This window comes from Podarcis vaucheri, assembly GCF_965113315.1.
Source record: "Podarcis vaucheri genome assembly, chromosome: 13".
NCBI lineage: Eukaryota > Metazoa > Chordata > Lepidosauria > Squamata > Lacertidae > Podarcis > Podarcis vaucheri.
The window spans coordinates 3,787,903-3,813,742 of NC_138751.1; the positions used below are offsets into that span (position 1 = coordinate 3,787,903).

At 47.0% G+C, this 25,840-nt stretch overlaps 1 protein-coding gene and 1 long non-coding RNA gene across 13 annotated transcripts in view; one reads left to right on the plus strand and one right to left on the minus strand.

The window, feature by feature from the left end:
• DLG4 (discs large MAGUK scaffold protein 4) overlaps positions 1–25,840 on the minus strand; it is a 147,319-nt gene that overhangs the window by 81,693 nt on the left and 39,786 nt on the right. For 2 of the 12 annotated variants that reach the window (XM_082197569.1, XM_082197581.1), the window contains exon 1: positions 7,904–8,372. The exons of the other annotated variants lie outside the window; for them this stretch is intronic. In XM_082197569.1, coding sequence (XP_082053695.1) covers positions 7,904–7,945 — 42 coding nt within the window. In that variant the 5' untranslated portion in view covers positions 7,946–8,372. Of the gene's footprint in view, positions 1–7,903; positions 8,373–25,840 lie in introns of those variants that run through there. 12 annotated transcript variants of the gene reach the window in all.
• LOC309518154 overlaps positions 1–25,840 on the plus strand; it is a 214,594-nt gene that overhangs the window by 62,544 nt on the left and 126,210 nt on the right. The gene's annotated exons all lie outside the window — the stretch shown is intronic.

Consider the following 25,840-nt stretch of genomic DNA (forward strand, 5'->3'; position numbering starts at 1 on the left):
CATTTCAGCCTCTCCAAAGTGCCAGACTATATCTCCCTAATTAGAAGATTGTTAAAAGATGCAACTGTCACATATAAAGACAAAGAGGTTCTTTCTGTGTGTGATGGCAGGACATACATATTGACTGAACGCCTGTGGGGTGATTTGGGAGGGGACATTGGTAGTGGTCCTTTGTCATTGAAGCATCTCAAAAAGAGCTTTGATAAACAGTGTGGATTAATCTGTCCGGCCAAGATGTCCTAGCAATGGTCCTGCAGGGGGCACCAGATGCCCAGTTTCAACAAGCTTCTGTCCTCCTGTGATGACAGATCAGACTATAAATTCGCAGGGGTTCTTACAGGCCTGGAAAAGCAGTAAAGATTTCACTGGTGCCAACTGTCTCCTAGGGCAGCCTTCTGGCCTCTACAAGCTCAGCCCCTCTGTGCCCAAACCAGTTTGACCTTCTTTCATAGGCACATACTAGGCAGTTGCCTGATCCTGAGTCTCAGACCATGGAAACATTCACACCCTATATTTAAAGTACTATGATACCACTTTAAATAGTCATGACTTCCCCCAATGAATTCTGGGAGCTGCAGTTTGTTAAAGGTGCAGAAAGTGGTTAGGAGACCCCTTGTTTCCACAGAGCTACAATTACCAGAGTTGCCTAGGAAGAGAGACTGTTAAACCATTCTGCGAATTGTAGCTCCGTGAGGGGATTCAGAAGGAGTGGTGGCCCCCCAACAACTCTCAGCATCTTTAACAAACTGCAGCTCCCACAATTGATTGGGGAAAGCCATGACTATGTAAAGTGGTATCATAGTGCTTTATATGTATGGTGTGAATGTGGCCCATTGTTACTCATATATATTGTCTACACCAGGGGTAGGCAACCTAAGGCCGGCAGGCCAGATGCAGCCCAATTGCCTTCTCAATCCGGCCCACAGACAGTCCAGGAATCAGCGTGTTTTTACATGAGTAGAATGTGTCTTTTTATTTAAAATGCATCTCTGGATTATTTGTGGGGCATATGAATTTGTTCACCCCCCCATACAATCCACCAAATGGTCTGAGGGACGGTGGACCGGCCCACAGCTGAAAAAGGTTGCTGACCCCTGGGTCTACATGGACAGGCAGCACCTGTTCAGGGTTCCAGGTAGGGGACAGTCAGGTACACTTGCCCCAGTCTCAGAGGGCTAAGCCAGCCAGGGGGCCCCACCAGGGACCGGCTGCCTTTTTGTTTTAGTTGATAACTTTATTCTAACAAGACTCCTGCCCCAGGCTTCATAGAATCCTAGAGTTGGAAGAGACCACAAGGGCCATCGAGTCCAACCCCCTGCCAAGCAGGAAACACCATCAGAGCACTCCTGACATATGGTTGTCAAGCCTCTGCTTAAAGACCTCCAAAGGAGGAGACTCCACCACACTCCTTGGCAGCAAATTCCACTGTCAAACAGCTCTTACTGTCAGGAAGTTCTTCCTAATGTTTAGGTGGAATCTTCTTTCTTGTAGTTTGGATCCATTGCTCCGTGTCCGCTTCTCTGGAGCAGCAGAAAACAACCTTTCTCCCTCTATGTGACATCCTTTTATATATTTGAACATGGCTATCATATCACCCCTTAACCTCCTCTTCTGCAGGCTAAACATGCCCAGCTCCCTTAGCCGTTCCTCATAAGGCATCGTTTCCAGGCCTTTGACCATTTTGGTTGCCCTCCTCTGGACACGTTCCAGTTTGTCAGTGTCCTTCTTGAATTGTGGTGCCCAGAACTGGACAGATGTGATCTGCATTGCCCTGGCTCCATGTGAATAGTATCTAAACATGTGTCAGTTGGTTGACACAATCTGCCCTCTCAAGCCACAGAACATCCCATACACCAGGGGGTGCTATGTAGTGAAATCAGAACAGAGTAGTGGTGCTGGAGTAATGGTAATTCCTGCGTGATTAGCACCCTCTAGTGGGCATCCTATGCCTTTTAAGAGCATATCTCAGCACTGGTGATTCTAAGAAGATTCTACACACATACACACACACACACACACACACACTTCATAAAGTTACCATTTGTAGTGCAGAATCAAGGAGGATCACAGCAGCTACCACCCTGATTTTAAAAAACCCGAAGCCTATGCTCAGTCAGTAGAGAATGAGACTCTTAATCTCAGGTAGGACTGCCATACGTCCAGGATTTCAAAGGTTGAATTGACGTCCAGGTGGGATTTTCGAAATGTGGCGCTTTGTCCTGGATCTTAGTTTTGGTTTTTACTTTCTGAAATATGGCAACCCTATCTCAAGGTCATGGGATCAAAACCCACTTTGGGCCAAATATTTTTGCATTATAGGGGCTTGGACTAAACGGCCCTGGTTGTCCTTTTCAACTCTACAATTCTATGATTACAGAACTGAGTCTAGACCCTATATACAAGCTGTTTTCAGGGGAAGGAGTGAGGCCCTGATTAGGCCTTGGCCTTTATATTTCAGAAACTTTCGTCTCCCACATCACAGACATTTTCTTTTTTTCTATTACGTTTTATTATAATTTATATTCTGTGTTAGCCCCCCTGAGCCCGGCCCTGGCTAGGGAGGGCAAGGTATAAATATAAATTATTATTATTATTCTGTTTCCTGCTGTTTTATTCACTTTGCACCTTGCAGGGCAGTAGAAGAGAACAGCGATTCTGAGAATGTGCAAAGAGTCTTCGGCTCATCAATGGGTAAATACTGCCAACTTCATAGCTATGGGATTTGGGCAACTAGGGTATTTAAATTAAGAGCAGGGAGAAGGGAGAATTAGCAACCTATTCACTCCTTCCAGTGTCCTTCCTCCCTGCAGCTGAAATGGCTGGACGTGGTCTGCGTGGGCTATGCTAAGATCATTAATCCTTGGTGTTAATCAGAGATTCTCCCCAGCCCTTTCCCTGTATAGATGAGAGAAGGCTACACCCCCCTCCTCCAGCTGAGTAGGCCACAGAGACACAGCTGTTTCTCCTACACACACACACACCAGACCCAAAGTACTCTGTCCTGGTATCAAACACACAATGTGTCACACAGTACAATTTAAAGGATCTTTTCTTCTATGTACAGAGTCCCACAATAAGTACATAAGAAGAGCCTGGCTGCTGGATCAGGCCAACGGGCCAACTAATCCAGCATCCTGTTCTCACAGTGGCCAACCGGATGCCTGTGGGAAGCTTTCATTCAAAACCTGTGCAACAGCAACACTCTTCCCACTTGTGATCCTAAAATACTGGTATTCAGAGGTGTACCGCCTCCGACAGTGAAGGGAGGACACAGCCATCGTGGCTAGTAGCCATTGTAGCCAGCATAACTTAATCAGCAATCATGTTAGGAACGTAAGAAGAGCCAAAGGGGGACCCATCTAGTTCAGCATCCTTGTCTCACAGTGGCCAATCAGATGCCCCCAAAGGGAAGCCTGCAAGCAGGACCTGAGTGCAACAGCGGCACTCTCCCCACTTGTGATCCCCAGCAACTGGCATACTGCATATCAAAGCAAGACAAAGCAACACAGAAAAACAAAAAACCCAATGTTGCATGGGCATCCCAAAACATTCAAATTAAGATTATAGGAAGCTGCCTTATACCAGGCGAGACAATTCCTCCATCTAGCCCAGTCCTCTCTGCTCTCTGACCAGTAGTGGCTCCCCAGAATCTCAAGCAGTAAGACAGCCAGCATGGCACTGTGGTTAGAGTGTTCCAATCCCCACTCAGCCATGAAGCTCACCGGGTGACCTTGGGCCAGTCACACACTCTCAGCACAGCCCACTTCACAGGGTTGTTGTGAGGATACAATGGGGAGAACTATGGGGAGTCACCTTGAGTTCCATGGAGGAAAGGTACTGGAGAAGAAGAACTCTCCCATTATTTGCCACCTGATCCTTTTAATGAGAAGTGCTGCTGGGATTGAACCTGAGGTCTTCTCTTGCATGCAAAATACTTGTTCTGCCATGGTGCTATGGCCTTTCCCCATAAGAATTCACAAAGACACATCCCCACCAATGATAACATAAGGCCCCAAGGGAGTGCGTTTGCCTATTTGGGTCTCCGGCACCAAGTGTTGTTGAGTGGCTCACAAAGAGACACAATGAGGTTCAGAGACCTTAATTAGTAGGCTTCAAGCTCGGCCTGATGAGGTAGACCGGCCTTTGCCAGCCTGGTCCTCTCAAGATGTTTTGGACAACAATTCCCAACAGCCCCAGTACGCTGATAGGAGCTTAAGTCCCAAACATCTGAAGGGGCACCATGGTGGTGAAGTCTCAGGTAGGCTGTTAATAAAGTACTGTACATAATTTAAGGTCAAAGTCCCTTGACTTGACATGAGGCAAGCCCTCTGGCCAAAGGTAACGGGGGGACGGCCGCATGGCGGGAGGGGATAAGCAAGCCCCCACGTGTCATGGTTCGGGTCAGCCTCGTCATCCGTGCAAGAGAGTCAGGTTAAGCTCGGTTGTCCTTGTTAGTGGATTTGGGATTAAAGCGAGAACATAAAACAGCATTTAAGCTGCATGGAAGGAAAACAATCCTGAGCTGGAAGCAAAAATGGAGGTGTTGATGTTTATTTGAAAACAGAAGTCCACTCTGGGCTCACGTGGGAGGACTTTGCAATGAGTCAGGCCCACAAAGGCCCTAACTCAGTTTGGCCTACACTGGAAGGCAGTTGTTTTCCAGGATTTCAGGCATGAGTTTTGCTCAGAGCTACCAGGAGATCCTGCCAAAGACTGAACCTTGCAAAACGGGTGCCCTCCCATGAAGACACAGTCTCTCCCTGCCGGGTCTCCCTTAATGCAGATTTGATGAGCTTGTGCCCTTCCAAATGTTCACAGATTACAATTCTCACAATCCCTGACAACTGGCCATGCTGGATGGGGCTGATGGGAGTTGTAATCCAACAACATCAGGAGTGCCACAGGTCCCTTGCCACTTAAATAAAAGAAGGGGCAGGAAAGTGTGAGGAAGGGCATACACATGAAACGCTGAACATTAATGGCCCTCCAGAGGAAAAGAGACTCATACATGCACTATATGCAACAGGTCTAAATTCTAATGACCAGGCCAGACTTCCTCAACCTGCTGCCATCCGGATGTTTTGGACTACAACTTCCATCAGTTGCGCTGGTTAGGGCTGATGGGAGTTGTAGCACAAAATATCTGGATGGTACCAGGCTGGCCTGAGCATGCGGTAGGCCAAAGAGCCTCCTCAAGTGAACTGGGAACATACTGGACACACACCCTCCATTAAAGGTAAAGGTAAAGGTACCCCTGCCCGTATGGGCCAGTCTTGACAGACTCTAGGGTTGCGCGCTCATCTCACTCTAAAGGCCGGGAGCCAGCGCTGTCTGCAGACACTTCCGGGTCACATGGCCAGCGTGACAAGCTGCATCTGGCGAGCCAGCGCAGCACACGGAACGCCGTTTACCTTCCCACTATAACGTGGTACTTATTTATCTACTTGCACCCGGGGGTGCTTTCGAACTGCTAGGTTGGCAGGTGCTGGGACCGAACGACGGGAGCGCACGCCGCCGCGGGGATTCGAACCGCCGACCATGCGATCGGCAAGTCCTAGGCGCTGAGGTCTTACCCACAGCGCCACCCGCGTCCCTACACCCTCCATTAGTGTACTTTAAAACTGGGGCAGGGGAATCTGTGGCCCTCTAGATATTGCAGGACTACAACTCCCATAACCTCTGATCATTGGCCATGCTGACTGGGGCTGATGGAATCCAACAATATTGAGTGGAGCACAGGTTCTTCACCTGGCTTTAAAAAGGACAAGATACTGATAGGATTGTACATACACAGAGGCATCAGATTTGAAAAGCAGCAGATCAGGTGTCCTTCAAAACCAAGTATGTAAAAAAGAAGGATAAAAGGTGGGTTATGTCATTTAAGACTGGAGCATTCTGAACATTTTACAGAAGTGAAGCAAAATCTACCATCTGAGAAAAAATTACTTTTGCGTTTTTAAAAGATGTCCCAGTCAGGAGGGTTAAAATATTTGCATATTATTGCAAACTATTATAACTCTCGTTAGAATGAGAAAAACTCAGTTGCCCTTCCTCTGGAAGGCAAAAAAAATTAAGCACCCATTATAAGAAGACAGAACCCCTACAAAAAAAAAAATATTCACACACACTCACCCCACTTGTATATATACACTTTTATGATTATTATATGTTATGTATTTGGGCATTCAGAAAATTTTCTTTCAAGCAAAAGCATACATGTACCACTTATTTGAAAAAAGCTCATGCAGTTTTAAAAAGAAAGTTCAGAGAGAGGACTTTGAATATCCTCTGAAATGAGTAAGGAATGGACAATAGAAAACAAACTGATATTTGTATGTGATTAGTCTATCCATCACTTGAGACTATTCAGAATTTTTTTCTGGAAAAAAAAAGAATCAGCATTTCTCACATCTGGAAGGAAAGGTTCACATTCATTAGCTTTGGAGCAAGGACTAAGGGAAGGGTGGGGAGCAGACACTTTATATCATCTATGCACTAGCATCTATCATAACTGTAACATTTGCACCATTCATGAGGACTAGAAAATTGAGTAACACTGGAAGCAAAACAGAGAGGTGATAAAAAGATCTGAAACACTAGCAAGGAAAAAGGGACAACCCCTCCCCAATTAACACCATCCAAAAGCAACTGATTCTTGTAGCAAATATTCATAAAAAAACCAAGAGCTTCTAACAGGATGTGAATAACTACATTTACACTGTGAATGAATGGGGATTAATAATAAATATTAATGTAACGTATTAGACACATAACAATAATTTAAAGGGTTTGAGTTACAGCACAGCATTTGCACCAAATGTCTACTGTAGGGGTTTCCCTTGACTTAGTCCAGAAAAAGACGTGTACATGAGCCAATGGGGAAACTGATGCATCCCATAACTATGGTTAGAGGGCTGTTTTGGTGAAAGGATTGGGATGTAATGGAGGCTTGGGGGTCCCAAAGTTTCCAGGTATCCTGTGGGGGGGGGGAGGGGGGTGTTCTATTGTTGGGGGGGCAGTCATGGTAAGAGTAAACAGGTGATTCTAGAGGAAGGGATAAAATCCACTGTAACTCTCCCCCTCCCCAGACTTTTTCTCCAGGGGTAGGGTAAGAGAGATCATTGTGTTGTTACTGAGCAGAAGATTTTAAGACGTCATGATGGTTTGAATGGGGTGGGGAGAGGGAAGAGCTGTACCACTATGTTGGGAGCCTCCAACATTTGGGGGGGGGTGTCAGAGAATTTGGCAATATCCTTGAATGGGCGAGTACTATATTGGTGTAGGAGGGATGTGAAGGCCAAGGATTTATAATATACGGAAGGGGACAAGACCAGAATTTGCTATTTTTTGGGGGGTGTACCCCAGGAGGAAATAGCAGAGCTTAGGGAGACAAATGGGGAGGGCAATCAGATGGTGTTTGGGTGTCAGGAGACAAACAGAGCAATACTCTGGAATTTGAGGGGGCCAAAGTGGCTGGGATATGGAGAAGATTGTGCCATTAATGATGTCAGGGGCTGCTGTTTTTGGGGGGGGGGGCACATGAAGCCTTGAATATTTGGGGTGGGGATGGGGTCAGTATTTGGATTTGTGCCTAGCAACAAACCCACCCACCCACCATCTCGCTACACAAACACAAACACACACACCTTTTCAGGTTAAGGACCAGAGAAAATATATTTTGGGGAAAGATCTGTCTCTTGGCAGTCTCCTGCATGTTGAATAAGAAAGACATCTGTGTCACCCCCCGGCACCCCCCCCCCCCGCAATGCATTCCCTCTCTCTTCTGAACCTGTTGCTGTGGGGCTGGAGGAAAAGAAGGGGTTAAAGATAGGGGTGGCTCTGACTTGCTTAGGGGCTGGTGGAAGGAGGGGGGGTTCATAAAGATAGAAGAGGTGACACCTACCACACAGAGACACATGGAAGAGAGCCTGTTCTTCGTCTTCATGGGGGTGTGGGGGGGTGGAGATGGGGGAGCTGAGTGTGGGGGCTGCCAGAGAGAGGAGGTGGGGGCTTGATCCTCACGACTAGACGGAGGGAGGAAACTGAAAGGGCGAAGGAGGGAGGAGAGGATGTGCGGGGGGGGGGGTATAAGCAGAATGGTAAAAAGAGGGCTGTGATTAGAGGATTGATGCAGTGAGCAAGGGAGAGAGGGAGAGAGGGAGAGAGAGAGAGGAGTGTGCAAGAAAAGGATGTGGGGAGTCTGAGTGAGGGATGCGGTGTGGGTGTGAGACAGTCGCAGGATTTGTGTGTGTGAGAGAGAGTGTGTGTCCAGGATGCTGCGTTTTGCGGGGGTGGGGGGGTGTTGAAGGAAAAGGATGCTCCAGTTGTGAGTGTCCAATTGATGCAGAAGGAGATGGGGAGGGCTGGATGGAAGAAGGATGTTCTGGTGTGTGCAATGCAAAAGTGTGGTGTGTGTGTGTGTGTGTGAGAGAGAGAGAGAGATACCCCATTGCAGTATTCCCAGAAGGGGAATGCAGGGGTGTTGATGTGGGGGTGATGCATGTGTGCGCGCCAGGACTTTGCATGGGGATGTGGGAAGCAAAGTGACTGCTACGAGTGTGTCACCAAAAAGTCAATGCAGTTGTTAGGAGAATGCAGCTGAAATAGTGTGTGTGTGCAAGGCAGGGAAGGAGGGAGGGAGGGAAGGAGGAAGAAAGACCATTGCAGTGTTCAGAATGCTCAAGCACTATGCAAGGAATGCTCACAAATTGAATCATCAAAGCTATGAGTGTGGAGCTGAAACAGAAACACCCTGAGAAATGATGTGTGTGTGTGTGTGTGTGAGAGAGAGAGAGAGAGAGAGAGAGAGAGAGAGCACATGTGCAAGAGAGGGACAAGGAAGTGCAGAGTTGAGATATGCCACACGGCTGGGTATGTGCACGTGTATATTTTGCACATATCATTATCACTCAATGGTTGACTTGCAGTCGAATGTGTGAACAGCCAAAAACTCCTTGTGGCGGGGGCCATAAGGATGCAAATACACACACCATCTGTGACATCTGAGTTGTGACAACCGCTTCACATGTGCCAGTCCTCTCTCAACGTGTCAGTCACACAGTTGATTAACATGCATGTGCTCTCATGGAGAAAGCGTGAAAGAGCATGTGAATGAATGAGAATCACACACACAGTGCAATGGTAAAGTACTACTGAACATCTCATGTATGTGCAAGCATATGTCTGAGAGGGACAGCTGACTGCAAATACAATGATGCAGTGCAAAGGTGTTCAATAACATTTTTGTGAGCATACACATACGTAGCACTTATGCACCAATTCTGCATTTTACTGTCTCCACAGAGCACAAGACTGCCCCTATTTCTAATAGGTGCAAACTGCTAAACCAGAGTTTAGAGAAAAGGTGACTGAGAGGTGACATGATAGAAGCTTGTAAAATTCTGCCTGGCCTGGAGAAAGCGTAGAGCATGGGTGTCAAACACAAGGCCCGCGGGCCGAATCCGGCCCGCCAGACCTCGTCATGTGGCCCGTGTAGCCGCCGCCGGCCGCCAGCCTTCACCTTTTATTCTCGCTTTTTTTTTTCCACAAGAAAGCCGCCTCTTCAGCGCATGCGCGGCAGCCTACAAGCCAGAGAACGTCTGCCCTCTAGCGGCGCCGGCCGTTCTACACGGGAAACTTCCACTTTACATGTCCTTTACATAGTCCTACAGATACAACCGGCCCTTTGAGGGTGACCAAACTGCTGATGCGGCCCCCGATGAATTTGAGTTTGACACCCCTGGCGTAGAGGGAAAAGTCCCTCCCCTCTCATAACACTAGAACCCCAGAATATCCAATGAAGCTGAATGTTGGAAGATTCAGGATGGGCAAAAGTACTTTTTCATGCAGCACTATGAACTCGCTCCCACAGGAGGTAGTGATGGCCACCAACTTGGATGGCTTTAAGAGAAGATTGAACAAATTAATGGAGACAGCAAGTGATGGCTACTAGCCATGATGGCTGCGCTCTGCCTCACTGGTCAGAGGCAATAATGATTATTTAATTTCTATACCACTTAATGGGGTGCATTGGGTGTTAGTGGAGGGGTAGGACCTCTGATGAGGAACACGTCATGCTCCTTCTTTGGTCTCCACGCTGCACTTGGTTCTCAACTGTGGCTCCTAGAAGCTGTCAGCATGCAACAGTGGCCACATCCCAGGAATGGCTTCGTCTGGCTAGCTAAACCATGTGAGGGTAGCCAACGGGATTCAAGTGAGTTAGGGACTTCCCCTGCATGTGAAGACAGGCTCTGGCAGATTGAGCAGATGAGACCAAGAGTGAGTCTCAACGATCAAGAAGAAAGAAAACACTGATCCTCAACCTCTGCTGCCTTACAGTACAGTGGTACCTCGGGTTACATGGGCTTCAGGTTACATACGCTTCAGGTTACAGACTCCGCTAACCCAGAAGTAGTACCTCGGGTTAAGAACTTTGCTTCAGGATGAGAACAGAAATCGTGCTCCGGCGGCGTGGCGGCAGCAGGAGGCCCCATTAGCTAAAGTGGTGCTTCAGGTTAAGAACAGTTTCAGGTTAAGAACAGACCTCCGGAACGAATTAAGTACTTAACCTGAGGTACCACTGTATATCTTCACATTTGGGTGGCAGTTGGATGGTGCCTTGTATGCCTTCATCCAGCAACTCCTGCAGCTAAGCTGGCACCATATGTCTTGCTCTGTTTTCCTTTGGGTCACATAAGAGGCCCAGAGCGGGCAGCCCAGGACTTCCTTACACATTGCCCAGGATTGCGCCCCAGGGAGGTCACTTAAATGCTGCTAATGCAGTTTGACTTCACCCTCAGAGGTGCACTCCATTGTCTCTGGAGACAGATGCCAATTTAAAAATATGCCTTAGTATAGTTAAAATATCTCTAAGCAGTATACAGAAAACTGAAGCAACAACAGACAACTTGAACAAAATATTACAAAAATATACAGTTACATATAAAAACGCTACATTAAAACCAAGTTACTAATATATAAATCAATATGCTTCCAAATACCAGTTGCTAGAAACCACAGGAGTGGAGAGTGTTCTGTTATTCAGGTCCTGCTTGCGGATTTCCTACAGGTATCATGTTGGCCACTCTGAGAAGAGGATGATAGACTAGATGGCCATTGGTCTGATACAGTAGCAGGACATGCCATTTTAGGGCGTGAAACTAAATTTTTGCAAATTTCTTCAGTGAAGGGTCTTAAAAAATATGTTTTTGAGTGTGAGGAATTCAAATCTGCTATTATTTTTGTGACTTTACAACATTTAGCTTGTTAAGTCTATGCTTGATGAAAAACACATAAATTGCTTTTGGGAAAACCAAATAATTTAGTTTTACCTTCTGAAAATGTTGGGTAATGCTAAATAAAATAATAATAAGAATAATGTATAACTGCAAATACTTGGCAATCATTTTAAATGATGTCTATGTAATTTTACACACATTTTACTTACCAAGCAAAACTAAATTATATTCATTTAATCAAAATATCTTTGACTTCACAAGTTGTGTTGCAAGTTTTTAGCACCATTCATTTTTGGAATTTGAAGGTTGAACAATTCAGCACACCCTAATGTCTTTTCTTATGTTCAAAGCAGTGCAGCCCATGAACATAGCCCAGAGGCCTCTTCCTGTTGCCTGCTGGGTACAAGAACATCCTATTTTTGTAGGCTCAAACAATGTAAGCAAAACCATGCAGTTTCTGGCACCCTTGGAGGGCTACTGTGCCCGACTGCTGGCAGACAATATTTGGCCCACTCTGCATAAAAGGGAGGAGTGTTAAATCAACACATAATGCACACCATTATTCTAGCAACACACCAGTTGCTAGAAAAGACCATATCAAAAAACCTCTTGCTCTCTCACACACAGATAGAGTGAAAGCATGTTCTTCTGTGATGAAATTTTATTCTGTGAACTGCCTTGAGATCTTACGATGAAGGGCAGTATATAAATTTAATAAATAAATCAGTTCCCTGCACTGATAAATTCTACTGGTAGCACTATGTCTCTGAATACCAGTTGCTGGGGATTCCAAGGGGTGGGGTACTGATGTCATGCAAAGGTCCTTCCTGGAACCATCCCCACCTCTCTAAGAAGGCATCCTCACCCACACATCACCCACTAAGAGGGCTTGGAATAGTAGCCTCAACACCCCAACATTCCTGTCCTAGGAACATAGGAAGCTGTGTTTATACTGAGACAGGCACGAGTCCATTTAACTCAGTACTGTCTACACTGACTGGCAGCAGCTCTCCAGGGTTTCGGATGGGACATTCCCAGCCCTTCTTGGAGATGCCATTGGAGACAGAACCTGGGGACTTCCACATGCAAAGCAGATGGTCTCAGAGAGACCTTAAAAGATACTGGGAGAGGTGAAGGATGCGTAAGGATACCCCCATGCTCTTCAAATCTCCCCATCCCAAAGTCACTCAAAGGGGTGGAACCATCATTTTTTGCCTCCCCCATCTGCATTGATGTATTTCCTCCATCCATCCTGGCCTCCCTGTCTCTTAGTCGCTTAGCAACCAAGCCACTGGGGCTCTGGGGTTGTCATGGCGACAGGCTCCTGCTCCCGCATGGCGCTGAGAGGTTTTTTTGTGTGGGGGGGGGGTAGGATGCAGTTATTTTTTTAAAAAGGCAAAAAAATAATTAGTGGCTTCCTATATTTTTTTTAAAAAAATACAACTCCCAACATTTGGGGCCAAAGGCCATGGGGGAAAATCTTAAAGAGGGAGGTAAGACAGAAGGGTTCAACAGAGAGATCAAGGGGATAGGGGGGAATTATATGGAAGTATAGCATCAACCTTCCCGCATTACTCAGATTCAGGAGCAAATGAAAATCTTCTTTCCTCCTCTGTAATTCTTACCCCTCCATTCTACACAGCTGCAGAGCAACTCCCCCCCCCACAACCCCAGAACCAGCTGCATTTAAGAAGGTGGTGAAGGAGGGATCCCTAGTATAAGTAATCTATACACTCAAGGAGGCCGCTGCAAGTCAGCATAAGATGAGGGAGCCCACTGGGAACGCAGCTGCCTCACTTCAGATTACACAGTTATCTTCTCTACTCCAATAGGCAATTCAGTGCATGCGCGCGCGCACACACACACATATTCAACATACATGCTAAGGGGATCAGTGTCAATTCTAGTCAGCTTCAGAGTTCCCCCTAGTTACTGCAAAAAAAAAAAAGTTTTCTGCAAAGTGGTTCTATATTATACTGCTTCCCTGATCAGGAATGTTGGTTAAAATGTGTGTTTTCTGTACTACACAGAACTCCTCTTCAGCAATGCAGGAAACAGAGCTGATGCAACATTCTGTGCATAACAAAAGGGGGCTGGCCCAACTCCTTTTGTTTGTGTGCTCTTCTCCCTTCCAACTGTTGCTTTTATTTATTATGTGCAGTGGTACCTCGGGTTAAGTACTTAATTCATTCCAGAGGCCCGTTCTTAACCTGAAACTGTTCTTAACCTGAAGCACCACTTTAGCTAATGGGGCCTCCCACTGCCACCGCACCGCCGGAGCCCGATTTCTGTTCTCATCCTGAAGCAAAGTTCTTAACCCGAGGTACTATTTCTGGGTTAGAGGAGTCTGTAACCTGAAGCGTCTGTAACCTGAAGCGTATGTAACCCGAGGTACCACAGTATTTGTTTATTACAAACACACACAAACAACATTTATATACACAGTTCTTCCCTCCTCACAGCAATCCTGTGAGGTAGACTAGGCTGAGAGACAGTGACTGGCCCAACGTCACTTAGTGAGCTTCATGGCTGAGTGAGGATTTGAACCCTGCTCTCCCAGAACCTATTCTGACAATCTAACCCCAACTATACAAACCTGTAAAACAGTTACAGATAGGTAGCCGTGTTGGTCTGCCATAGTCAAAATAAAAAAATTCCTTCCAGTAGCACCTTAAAGACCAACTAAGTTAGTTCTTGGTATGAGCTTTCGTGTGCATGCACACTTCTTCAGATACACTGAAACAGAAGTTGCCAGATCCTTCTATATAGTGAGAAGGTGGGGAGGGGTGTTACTCAGAAGGGTGGTGGGAATGGGAGATTGGCAGATAGCTGAGATGAGCCTGTTGACGACTCTTAACGACTGTAATAGGTCTTACAGGAAAAGGCAAGGGGTGAGAAGGTGAAAAATGGCTTAGTCATGTATAATGAGATAAGAATCCAATGTCTTTGTTCAGACCAGGTCCCTCCATGGTTTTAAGTTTGGTAACCACCCTTCTGAGTAATACTCACCACCCTTCTTCCCACCACCCTTCTGAGTAACACCCCTCCCCACCTTCTCACTATATAGAAGGATCTGGCAACTTCTGTTTCAGTGTATCTGAAGAAGTGTGCATGCACACGAAAGCTCATACCAAGAACTAACTTAGTTGGTCTTTAAGGTGCTACTGGAAGGATTTTTTTTATTTTGACTATGGCAGACCAACACGGCTACCTATCTGTAACTGGAACCATGGAAGGCACCACATTGAGCCGCATGAAATGGAAGTCCATCAACCTCACCAAGAAACTTGCACAGGTATAGACTGATATCTTCTTTCTTACTAAATGCAAGAACCTGGACATTATACCCAAGGGTCTTAGAATTAAGAACCCTCTACAATCCATGTATCCCACTGAATATGCAAGAAAACTATGCAACAGGTATCTGAAGAAGTGTGCATGCACACGAAAGCTCATACCAAGAACTAACTTAGTTGGTCTTTAAGGTGCTACTGGAAGGAATTTCTTTATTCTGACTGTAAAACAGTGTCTTCCCAGTAAGCATCCTGCTTGGAGATGCACTGTCAACAAGTGAGTGGGCCTATGCTCATCCAGCCTTCCCCAACCTGGTGCCCTCCAGATGTTTAGGACTACAACTCCCATCAGCCCCAAGAGAAAGCTCCAAAACATCTGGTGCACACCAGGCTGGGGAAGGCTGGCCTAGAGCTCATCCAGGCTTCCTTTTGCACTACACTTTCCAGGCACAGGTCCGCACTTTAAAGCTCCACATCTGTTTTGTTGTTGTTCTGGCGCTTTTGCCAGGAAAACCTGCATTTTACTGCTGAATGAGAGCAAACAGCAAACTGCAGAAAATCTGATTGTTGCCACTTGCTCTGATTCAGTGGTAAAATGCGGGTTTTTCCTGGGGAAAGTGCAGGGACAAAAAAATACCCTGCTTGGACATAGGGATCTAAAACCAGACCTGTGCCCAGAAATGCAGCACAAAAGGAAGTATTGATGAACCTCTAGTGTGCTTCATCGGTTTAACACAACATACAAAACACTCTACTGTATGAACCTAAGTGATTCCATCCAGTTCTGCTCCCAGCTTCCCAAAGTGGCCGGTCAGATGTTCTTTGGAAATCTCTGGAAGTTTTGTGAGTCCGATAACTCTTCAATTTTACAACTTTTTCTTTCTGAAGGAAGCTTTCCAGGCATATATTTCCTATAAAGACAACTTAAGAGCCTTTTGGATCAGGCCAAGAGCCCATCTAGTCCAGCATCCTGTTCTCACAGTAGCCAACTAGAGGTCTCTATAGGAAGCCCACAAGCAGGATTCAAGCAGGAGAGCACTCGGCTGCAGTGGTTTCCAGCAACTGGTATTCAGAAGCATTACTGCTTCCAGCTGTGGAGGCAGAACATAGCCATCATGGTTAGCAATCATTAATAGCCTTATCCTCTTGTCTAATCCTTTTAAAACCATCCATGTTGGTGGCCATTATTGCTTCCTACAGGAGTGAGTTTCATATACAGTGGTACCTCGGGTTAAGTACTTAATTCATTCCGGAGGTCCGTTCTTAACCTGAAACTGTTCTTAACCTGAAGCACCACTTTAGCTAATGGGGCCTCCTGCTCCTGCCACACCGCCGGAGCCCGATTTCTGTTCTCATCCTGAAGCAAAGTTCTTAACCTGAAGCACTATTTCTGGGTTAGCAGAGTCTGTAACCTGAAGCCTATGTAACCAGAAGCGTATGTAACCCGAGGAACCACTGTACACTGTGTGAAGGACTTTCTTTTATCCGTCTTGAATCTCCCAACATTCAGCTTCATTGGATATCCACAAGTTCTAATGTTGTAAGGGGGATGGGACTTTTCTATCTACTTCCTCCTTATAAACTTCTATCATGTCACCGCTTACTCACCTTTTCTCTAAACTAAAAGTCCCAAACACGGCCATCTTTCTTTGTAATGGAATTGTTCCATCTGCTTAATACTTTTGATCCCAACGACAGCAGATCAAAAAACATCCGTATGTGCTAAGCATCCACACATAGCAAAAAGAGGCATTTCTCCCAATAAACTACAACCATCAGCATCCCCTTTGAGATGAGCTTGAACATTAATTACCACCCTGTATGAACATTTTTATGGGGACACGGGCAGCACTGTGGGTTAAACCACAGAGCCTGGGACTTGCTGATGAGAAGGTCAGCGGTTCGAATCCCCGCGACGGGGTGAGCTCCCGATGCTCGGTCCCTATTCCTGCCAACCTAGCAGTTTGAAAGCACGTCAAAGTACAAGTAGATAAATAGGCATCGCTCCGGTGGGAAGGTAAACAGTGTTTCCATGCGCTGCTCTGGTTCGCCAGAAGCGGCTTAGTCATGCTGGCCACTTGACCCGGAAGCTGTATGCCGGCTCTCTTGGCCAATAAAGCGAGATGAGCGCCGCAACCCCAGAGTCGGTCACGACTGGACCTAATGGTCAGGGATCCCTTTACTTTTACTTTATGAAATTTTTTTATAGACAATTAGCAAAAGGTCTAGAAAGTGTTCATAGGTTTGCACAAACCATATAATGCTGTTTGGGGACAATTCTCTAAACAAGGATGATTTTCTTGCATGTTTTTTAATAGGGTTAGAAAAATACACAAACACAGCAAACCATTAACACTGGTTTTCAATTGAAATACAGCTTTATCTAGACTGTTACAATATTTTTATAACATTTTTACGTTAAAAGATAGATTTTGTTGTTTGCAATTGTTGTGGGGGGGGGGAATCATAGCTTATTAAAGGAACTGAAATTGTGAGAAAAGGAGGGATGAATTCCTAAAATAATTAATTTCTGCTGGAACTCATGCATACTCAAAGGTCATGCACTCGTGAATGAGAGCAGTGGTGAAGGTTGCTTGGTGGACAAGGAAGGACAGCACAGACATGCTCAGTGGCACCACCTTGTTAATTCCTACAAACAACCCCAAATCAAAGCAGATTGTGGGCATTCAACACACGTGGTCCCCCAGCTTTAATGAAGCCCCAAACAAGACAAGATTAAGGCAAAGGATGAAAATGTCATGCTGGTTTGGGCTGATGGCGTTGTAGTCCGAAACAAGACACCCTGTTGAGGAAAGGTTGACATAGCACATGTAGAAATGGGAACTAGTTTTACAGTGGAGGGTTTCTTCGCAGCCATGTGCCAATATAACAGCAACCTGACAATTCATTCTGAAAGCACACTCTTCTGCCCCTCAATTGGTCTTCATTATGTTACTCAGATGAGACAGATGGAGGAAGCTTAACATTTAGATTGGTGGGTGCGGAGAGGAGAATGGAAAGACCTAACTAGAAGAATGCAAAGAGAACACATTTTCAATTAAAGGCCCCAGGCATAATTGCACATACATGTCTCCTGATTTCAGTGGCGGTGCATTGTGGACTGTGTAGTCTTTGAGCTTCATAAAAGCTTATCATTGTGCTTATGTATTCCAGTTGCCAGAATAAAAACATAAAAGGGGTTGAAGGACTGCAATTAGTTTAAGGGAAATTAGGGACTGAATAAGTTGCCTTACACTGAGTCAGCCCATTGGGGTCCATCTAGTTTAGTACTGCCTACACTGACCGGCAGTGAATCTCTAGGGTTTTAGGGAGGAAGTCTCTCCCAGCCTTACCTGGCGATGCCATTGGGGACTGAGCCTGGGAACTTCTGCAAGCAAAGCAGATACTGTACCACCCAAAAGTAACATTTTACAGGTTTAGAAAATGCAGAGAAACTGAATAGAGAGGTTCTGCACCGCCCCCCTTTCATAACACCAGCATGAATCTGAATGGTGGGGCATTCATGACAGACAAAAGGAAACACTTCACACAGAGAATTGTTAAATTATAGAACTTGCTCCCACGTGATGTAGTGATGGCTGCCAATGTGGACAGCTTTAAAATGACAAAAGACAAATTCATAGAGGATAGGACTACCTACGGCTACTAGTTGTTGTGCCTATTTATTTATTTCATAAAATTTATATACAGCTTGATAGTAGAAAGAAACCCTCAAAATTGTTTACAAAGCAGATAAACAATAAAGTTGTCACTAAAAAGTTTGCAACCATAATTTAAAACATACAGAATATTAAAACTGCAATAAAATAGACTAAGTTAAAATGCCTACAAACTTTGTAACCAACTGGGTAAGGTAAAGGTAAAGGTAAAGGTACCCCTGCCCGAACGGGCCAGTCTTGACAGACTCTGGGGTTTGTGCGCCCATCTCACATCTATAGGCCGGGGGCCAGCGCTGTCCGGAGACACTTCCGGGTCACGTGGCCAGCGTGACAAAGCTGCATCTGGCGAGCCAGCGCAGCACACGGAACGCCGTTTACCTTCCCGCTGGTAAGCGGTACCTATTTATCTACTTGCACCCGGGGGTGCTTTCGAACTGCTAGGTTGGCAGGCGCTGGGACCGAGCAGCGGGAGCGTACCCCACCGCGGGGATTCGAACCGCCGACCTTTCGATCGGCAAGCCCTAGGCGCTGAGGCTTTAACCCACAGCGCCACCCGCGTCAACCAACTGGGTAGCCTTGTCTAAATAAGAATATCTTCAGCAGGCACCAAAAGAAATAGTGGAAGTGCCTGCCTGATAGGTGCCTGCCAATAGGTTCCCAAGTGTTGGTGACACCACCCTAAAGGATCCAAGATCTTACAGATACAGTGTGGATATTATATGGCACTTGTAAAAGTACCAAATCCACATATCTAGGTAGTCAACTGTGCACAGATGGAGTAAGGCAATTTCATTAGTAAACTGGTCCCAAGTTGTTAAGTTGTATTTTCTCCAAGGCCAAATCAGTCTGCCCGTCTACCAATCACTGGAAAACAAGAGCATGGGTAGGCCATTAGCCTCATGTCCTCTTGGTGGACTTCTTGGAATCATATGATTGGCTACTGTGAGCAACAGGAGGCAGGACTAGATGGGCCTTTGGTGACCACATAATGTCACAGATGCTCAGAGTACAGGGGGTACTGATGTACCAGGCCTTCAGCCAGCAGGAGCCCCACACTCTGAGCTTTCATTTTTAAAAATGTAAGTCTCTAGCCCCCCAGAAGGAAGGCAACCATTGAGACAATTTTTGTGAGATGCACCAACCTGGTTGCTCCCACCTTTCAGTGTTTTTAGCCAATGAGTGAAGTCAGAGATGTGAATTATTTGTGCTCCAGATGATGGTAATCCCCGGGATCCCAAAAAGCTATTTCATCCTCCCCTTTAGTGCATTTTTCATGCTTCTGCCTCATTTCACAGTTTTTGGAATCTCCATAGTTTTTGCCCTTCCTTTTCCCCTAGTAATCAGGATGCATCTTTACTGTGGGGTAGGGGGTTATCTGAGATCAGGTATTCCGTAAAAGTTATTTTCTGCAAATATCACGGCACAATAAGAGCAGGTAGATGTTAAAAGCCCGTCCCAGAACTGGAAAATGCAAAATATGAAAACTTTACAAAGAGGCTTAGGCATTTCTCCTGCTGTGCTTGAGCTAAAGGCAAAGCATTAATTAAGAATCCACTATATAATTAACTTACAGTACAATGGTATACATGTCTACCCAGAAGTACGTCACTTTGTGTTTAGTAGGGCTTAGTCGCAGGTACATGGGTACAGGATTGCAGCCCAGGATTTAATTTAGGGTCATCATTGTGGGAAAGCAGATTTCTTGTGCCTTTAACAGTTATGTGTCAAGCATAAATTCAACAGGTTAAACCTTTTCTAGCATGGAAAAATAATTATGGGGGGAAAGCTTCACCTGTCTGCATTCTGTCAGACATTTTATTACATGTGCAGCCACCGATTTATTTTTCTGCATGCCACTCCAATCGCAAAAGAGGAAACAACTTTGCATGCAACACAGTATATGCAAATTTTATGCAAGTCTGCGCCTGCTTTTGTGAGTAGGTCATAGGACCCAATCTGCATACAGGATTCTGGACCCAGAAAATTCTGTTAGCATCACTGTGTACTATACAGTGGTACCTCTGGTTACAAACTTAATTCGTTCCGGAGGTCTGTTCTTAACCTGAAACTGTTCTTAACCTGAAGCACCACTTTAGCTAATGGGGCCTCCTGCTGCTGCCACACCTCCGGAGCACAATTTCTGTTCTCATCTTGAAGCAAAGTTCTTAACCTGAGGTAATATTTCTGGGTTAGTGGAGTCTGTAACCTGAAACGTATGTAACCTGAAGCGTATGTAACCCGAGGTACCACTGTATGTTCATATTAACAGGCTGTGGGCACACCCTATATTTAATACACATGCCTCCTCCTTCCCCAAAAGAATCCTGGGAATTATAGTTTGTTGTGGATCCTGGGAATTGTAGCTCTATGAAGGATAAACTTCAGTTCCCAGGATTCTTTGGGGAAAGTCATGTGTTTTTAAATGTATGGTGTGTACACACAGTCTAGTGTACAGACATATTTTCCAGGATTCAGCACAGACCTTTAGCCTGAACCCGCAGGATTCTTATCTTATGCTCTGAGCTACAGCCCCTCTCTTACGTTACGTTTGGCTCTCACACATTTCGATCATAAGAATAATGACCATTTGTTGCCAGAAAAAGAGAAATGTTTCAAAATGTGAGCATGCTGACCGTTTGGCACGGAAACGAACTGCGAAAAAAACTGAGATGCCACAAGAATATATAATGTCCATTGACATATGCATGAGTCGATCCGGCAGGAACAAAGCAGATTCCACGACGCACCATTAGCCACAAGACTAAGATGGAACCTCCATAATCAGAGGCAGGTTAGCTTTGATTAGCACACACTGGAGAAAACAAAAGGGAGGGTTGTGGCTCTCAGGCCTTGCTCACAAGCTTACCAAGAACAGCACATGGCTGTGAAACTGTTAGAAACTGGGTGACTCTGTAGTCATGACTGTGAAAAAATGTTCAAGGCCAATGCACTGAAACTAAGCAACTAAAAATGCAGTAAGTTTCCATTTTTATTTTTTGCAACAGACAGCGGGTTCTAACTACCCTGAGATGAGCCATGAAAGGTGCAAAATTGCCACACATTCCCACTTGTTACCATGCAGGCATGAACCACCCAAACCAGCATTTTAGTTTCCCTGACAGATACAAGCTCAATGGTGGTGTGAGTTTGCAAGGAAGTAATTTCAAGCAGGTTGTCAGTGCAGAGATGGGGGGGGGAGCAAAAGGATTGGTTTTATTGTCAAAGTTGTCACCCTGAATGAAAGGCATTCAACAGGGCTGAATTCCAAAGATTTGTGTATTTTTAAAAAGCAGCCGATCTTGAAATACAAAATTTACATTTCTACTCACACATGCACACTCTACATCTGTGAGCTTTTAATGCTCTCCTTTGACAGAACCCCTTCCACAGTCTCTGTTGCATAACTGGCATGCACCATGGGAGATTCTGGGGCATGGTCTAAGGTCAGTTAGCAAGTACTGTGGACTTAGTTTTTCAAAAGCCAAGCCAGAGACCCGACTTTTGAAATCTTTTGAAATTTTGTTATCTCTATGGTAGTTTTTGTTATGTGAATGGTTCCACGGACCCACCTGGCTGGCTTTCTACCACCACTGTCTCCTGTGGGAGGGAGTTCCATACCTTAACTATGCACTGCATGGAGAAGGACTTTCTTATATCTAACCTGAATCTTCCAACATTCGGCTTCAGTGGGTGTCTAGGAGCAGTGTTAGAAACTGAGCTATGAAAGCTAGGAGCTAAATGGCACCTTGAACCTTGGTTATGGGCACAACAACGGAATGTCTAGGTGCACTTTTTCTTTACAACAAGAATACAAAGCTGAAAATGAATGAACGGCAGCTAAAATATTATGTTCGTTTTTCACATAGGCTAGTCCTTCCCCTGCCCACCCCCCATATATTCTTAAGAGGGTTTCTTCCCCAGTCTTCAGAGAGTAGCTGGAAGTGGGGAGGCAGAAAAAGGTCCTCCTTTCCTTCCACTCTGCAGTTTTAATCTGAAATCTTAGGTGCAGTACTGCGCCCAGAACTCAGAAACGGCTCTAATGAAATTCCCTGTCGCAAAATGTGCCTAGAACAATGGGAGTTTCAAACACTGCCCATGGGTCCTAGTGTTTTGAGAAAGGGAGAAAAACTTTTCTCTAGACACTTTCTTCATGCCATGAACCTTTATATAGCCTTCTATCATGTCATCTCTTACTCGCCTTTTTAGTTTAGAGAAGTCCCAAACGTTTCTTCATAGGGAAGTTACTCCATTCTACTGGATCTTTTTGGTTGCCCTTTTCTGAACTTTTTCCTACTCTACAATATCCTTTCTGAAGTGAGGCAACCAGAGCACTTATAAGAACTTTGTAACTAAGGCCTCCTCCTGACCAATGACTTTCGGTGAGTGTATTCTGCAACATGTATTCTGTGTATTCTGCAAGGGCCCTGCTCTTGCCACCTACCATCCGGCTTGGGGCGGGGCCTGGGGCCTCACAAGGACTGCTCTGCTGCCCAGGAAGACTCTCCTGCGTGAGTGCCTGAGGGCCCTGCTCTTGCCACTTACCATCCGGCTTGGGGCGGGGCCTGGGGCCTCACAAGGACTGCTCTGCTGCCCAGGAAGACTCCCCTGTGGTGAGTGCCTGAGGGCCCTGCTCTTGCCACTTACCATCTGGCTTGGGGCGGGGCCTGGGGCCTCACAAGGACTGCTCTGCTGCCCAGGAAGACTCTCCTGCGTGAGTGCCTGAGGGCCCTGCTCTTGCCACTTACCATCTGGCTTGGGGCGGGGCCTGGGGCCTCACAAGGACTGCTCTGCTGCCCAGGAAGACTCTCCTGCGTGAGTGCCTGAGGGCCCTGCTCTTGCCACTTACCATCTGGCTTGGGGCGGGGCCTGGGGCCTCACAAGGACTGCTCTGCTGCCCAGGAAGACTCTCCTGCGTGAGTGCCTGAGGGCCCTGCTCTTGCCACTTACCATCCGGCTTGGGGCGGGGCCTGGGGCCTCACAAGGACTGCTCTGCTGCCCAGGAAGACTCCCCTGTGGTGAGTGCCTGAGGGCCCTGCTCTTGCCACTTACCATCTGGCTTGGGGCGGGGCCTGGGGCCTCACAAGGACTGCTCTGCTGCCCAGGAAGACTCCCCTGTGGTGAGTGCCTGAGGGCCCTGCTCTTGCCACTTACCATCTGGCTTGGGGCGGGGCCTGGGGCCTCACAAGGACTGCTCTGCTGCCCAGGAAGACTCCCCTGTGGTGAGTGCCTGAGGGCCCTGCTCCTTGCCACTTACCATCTGGCTTGGGGCGGGGCCTGGGGCCTCACAAGGACTGCTCTGCTGCCCAGGAAGACTCTCCTGCGTGAGTGCCTGAGGGCCCTGCTCCTTCTTGCCACTTACCACCTGGCCTAGGGAGGGCCTGACAGGCCTCACAAGGACTGCTCCTGCCACTTACTATCTGGCCCAGGGTGGGGCCTCACAAGGATGGTTGTTGCCATTGATGCTGCTACTGCCCAGGAGGACCCGGAGGAGTGCAGAGCCCTTTTTAACATGTTTTGTTTTGTTTTTGTTTTTAATATTTCCTTTCCTTTTCGATTCTATATATGGGGTGGGATGGATGTTTGGGTGGGCTGGGGAATTTGTTAGATTTTGATGAATTTGTAATTTTTGCAGTTTTTGTTTGTATTGTTGTATTGTTTTCTGGGTTGTTTTTGTTTTTTGTTTTTACTGTTTTAAGGTTTTATTGTTCTAGGCTGCGAAAGAATAATATTAATTGCCATCAATGGAGGCCACTATGAGGCCTGGGATTGCTACCGTGGAGGGGCGAGGGAGGTATGGCGGTGGGGGCAGATGTTACAGGCGAAGGGGATCGAGATATGGATACGCTCGTACCCTTTCCAATCTGCGCCCCATCCCGAGGGACGAGGGTAGGGTGAGCAAGGATTACTCACCTCCGTCACTGGTGCTGTGCAATGCCAGGTCTATAGGCAATAAAACCGCCACCCTGCGAGATTTCTTTATCTTGCAGGGGGTCGACCTGGCTTGTGTGACGGAGACCTGGGTGCGCGAAGGGGCAACAGTTACCTTACGAGAGATGGCGCCCCCGGGTTTCTCTGTCCTCCACCAGTCGCGGACTGTGGGCCGGGGGGGAGGGGTGGCATTATTAATCCGGGAAGATTGTCCTTTCAGGGCTCTACCATCGCCATCGATCCCCGGCATCGAATGTGTTGGCCTAGTGTGGGGCTCCGAGGAGAGCTTGGCTGTCTGGCTGGTGTACCGGCCACCTAGCGCACCAGCAGCCACCCTGTCAGGCCTGCTGGAGGCGGTGGCCGGCTGGGCCTTGGAGTTCCCTAACCTATTGGTATTGGGGGACTTCAACATCCATGCCGATGCCACTCCCTCCTCACAGGCTCTGGACCTGGTGTCTTCCATGGCGACACTAGGGCTCTCCCAGTTTGTTTCGGGCCCCACACATCAAGCAGGCCACACGCTGGATTTGATCTTTGGCGTCGGTATAGATGTGATCATGTCTCCTCCGACGAAGGTGCCATGGTCTGATCACTACGCTCTGAAAGCCAGGATTGACTTTCCACCCCCACCCTGCTTAGGTGGCGAGCCAATTTGGGCTCGCCCGCAGAGGCTGATGGACCCCGAGAGATTCCGCCAAGCCTTGCGGGACCTTGCTCCCCCTGGCGACTCATTGACTGAGCTTGTTGAGGGCTGGAATGCCCAGCTCCTGGCAGCCATCGATGAGATCGCACCTAAGCGCCCTCTGCGACCCCGCAGAAACCGGGCTCCCTGGTTTACCGAGGAGCTTCGGAAAATGAAGCGGGACCTCAGACGGCTAGAGCGAGTATGGCGGGGTGCCCGTGACGGAGCCTCAAGAACATCTTATAGGGCTTTTATGAAAACCTACGAGATGGCGGTGAAGGCTGCTAAGAAGTCATACTTCTCGGCCTCCATTGCATCCGCTAGCTCTCGCCCAGCGCAATTATTTAGTATTATTAGGTCTTTAACGTCCCTTGAGGGACAGCCAAATTTAAATAACAAATTGACACACGGCTGTGAGGCATTTGCGAGCTTTTTTGCGGAGAAGGTCTTGTCGCTCCGCCATGACCTCCCTGCCAATTTGGATACAATAAAGGAACTGGAGGCCCCTCGACTGTCCTCGGGTCCAGTATTGGACCACTTCGACCAGATATCCCCAGCCGATGTGGACAGACTCCTCCGAGCTGGAAAGCCCACCACTTGTCCTCTCGACCCGTGCCCGTCTTGGCTGATTAGAGCGTGTCCAGACGAGGTGCGGGCCCCCCTGGGGAATATCATCAATTTGTCCCTTGGCACGGGGACATTCCCAGGGGAACTGAAGGAGGCAGTGGTGCGCCCGCTCTTAAAGAAAACATCATTAGATCCTTTAGATCTATCCAATTACCGCCCGGTTTCGAATCTTCCGTTCCTGGGTAAGGTGATTGAGAGAGCGGTTGCTGAACAGCTTGGTGGGTTTCTGGATGAAACATTGGCTCTGGATCCATTCCAGTCTGGCTTCCGCGCTGGTCATGGGACCGAGACGGCTCTGGTCGCCCTAACAGATGACCTTCGTAGACAGCTGGATCGAGGCGGGTCAGGGCTGCTGATTCTTCTAGATCTATCAGCAGCTTTCGACATGGTCGA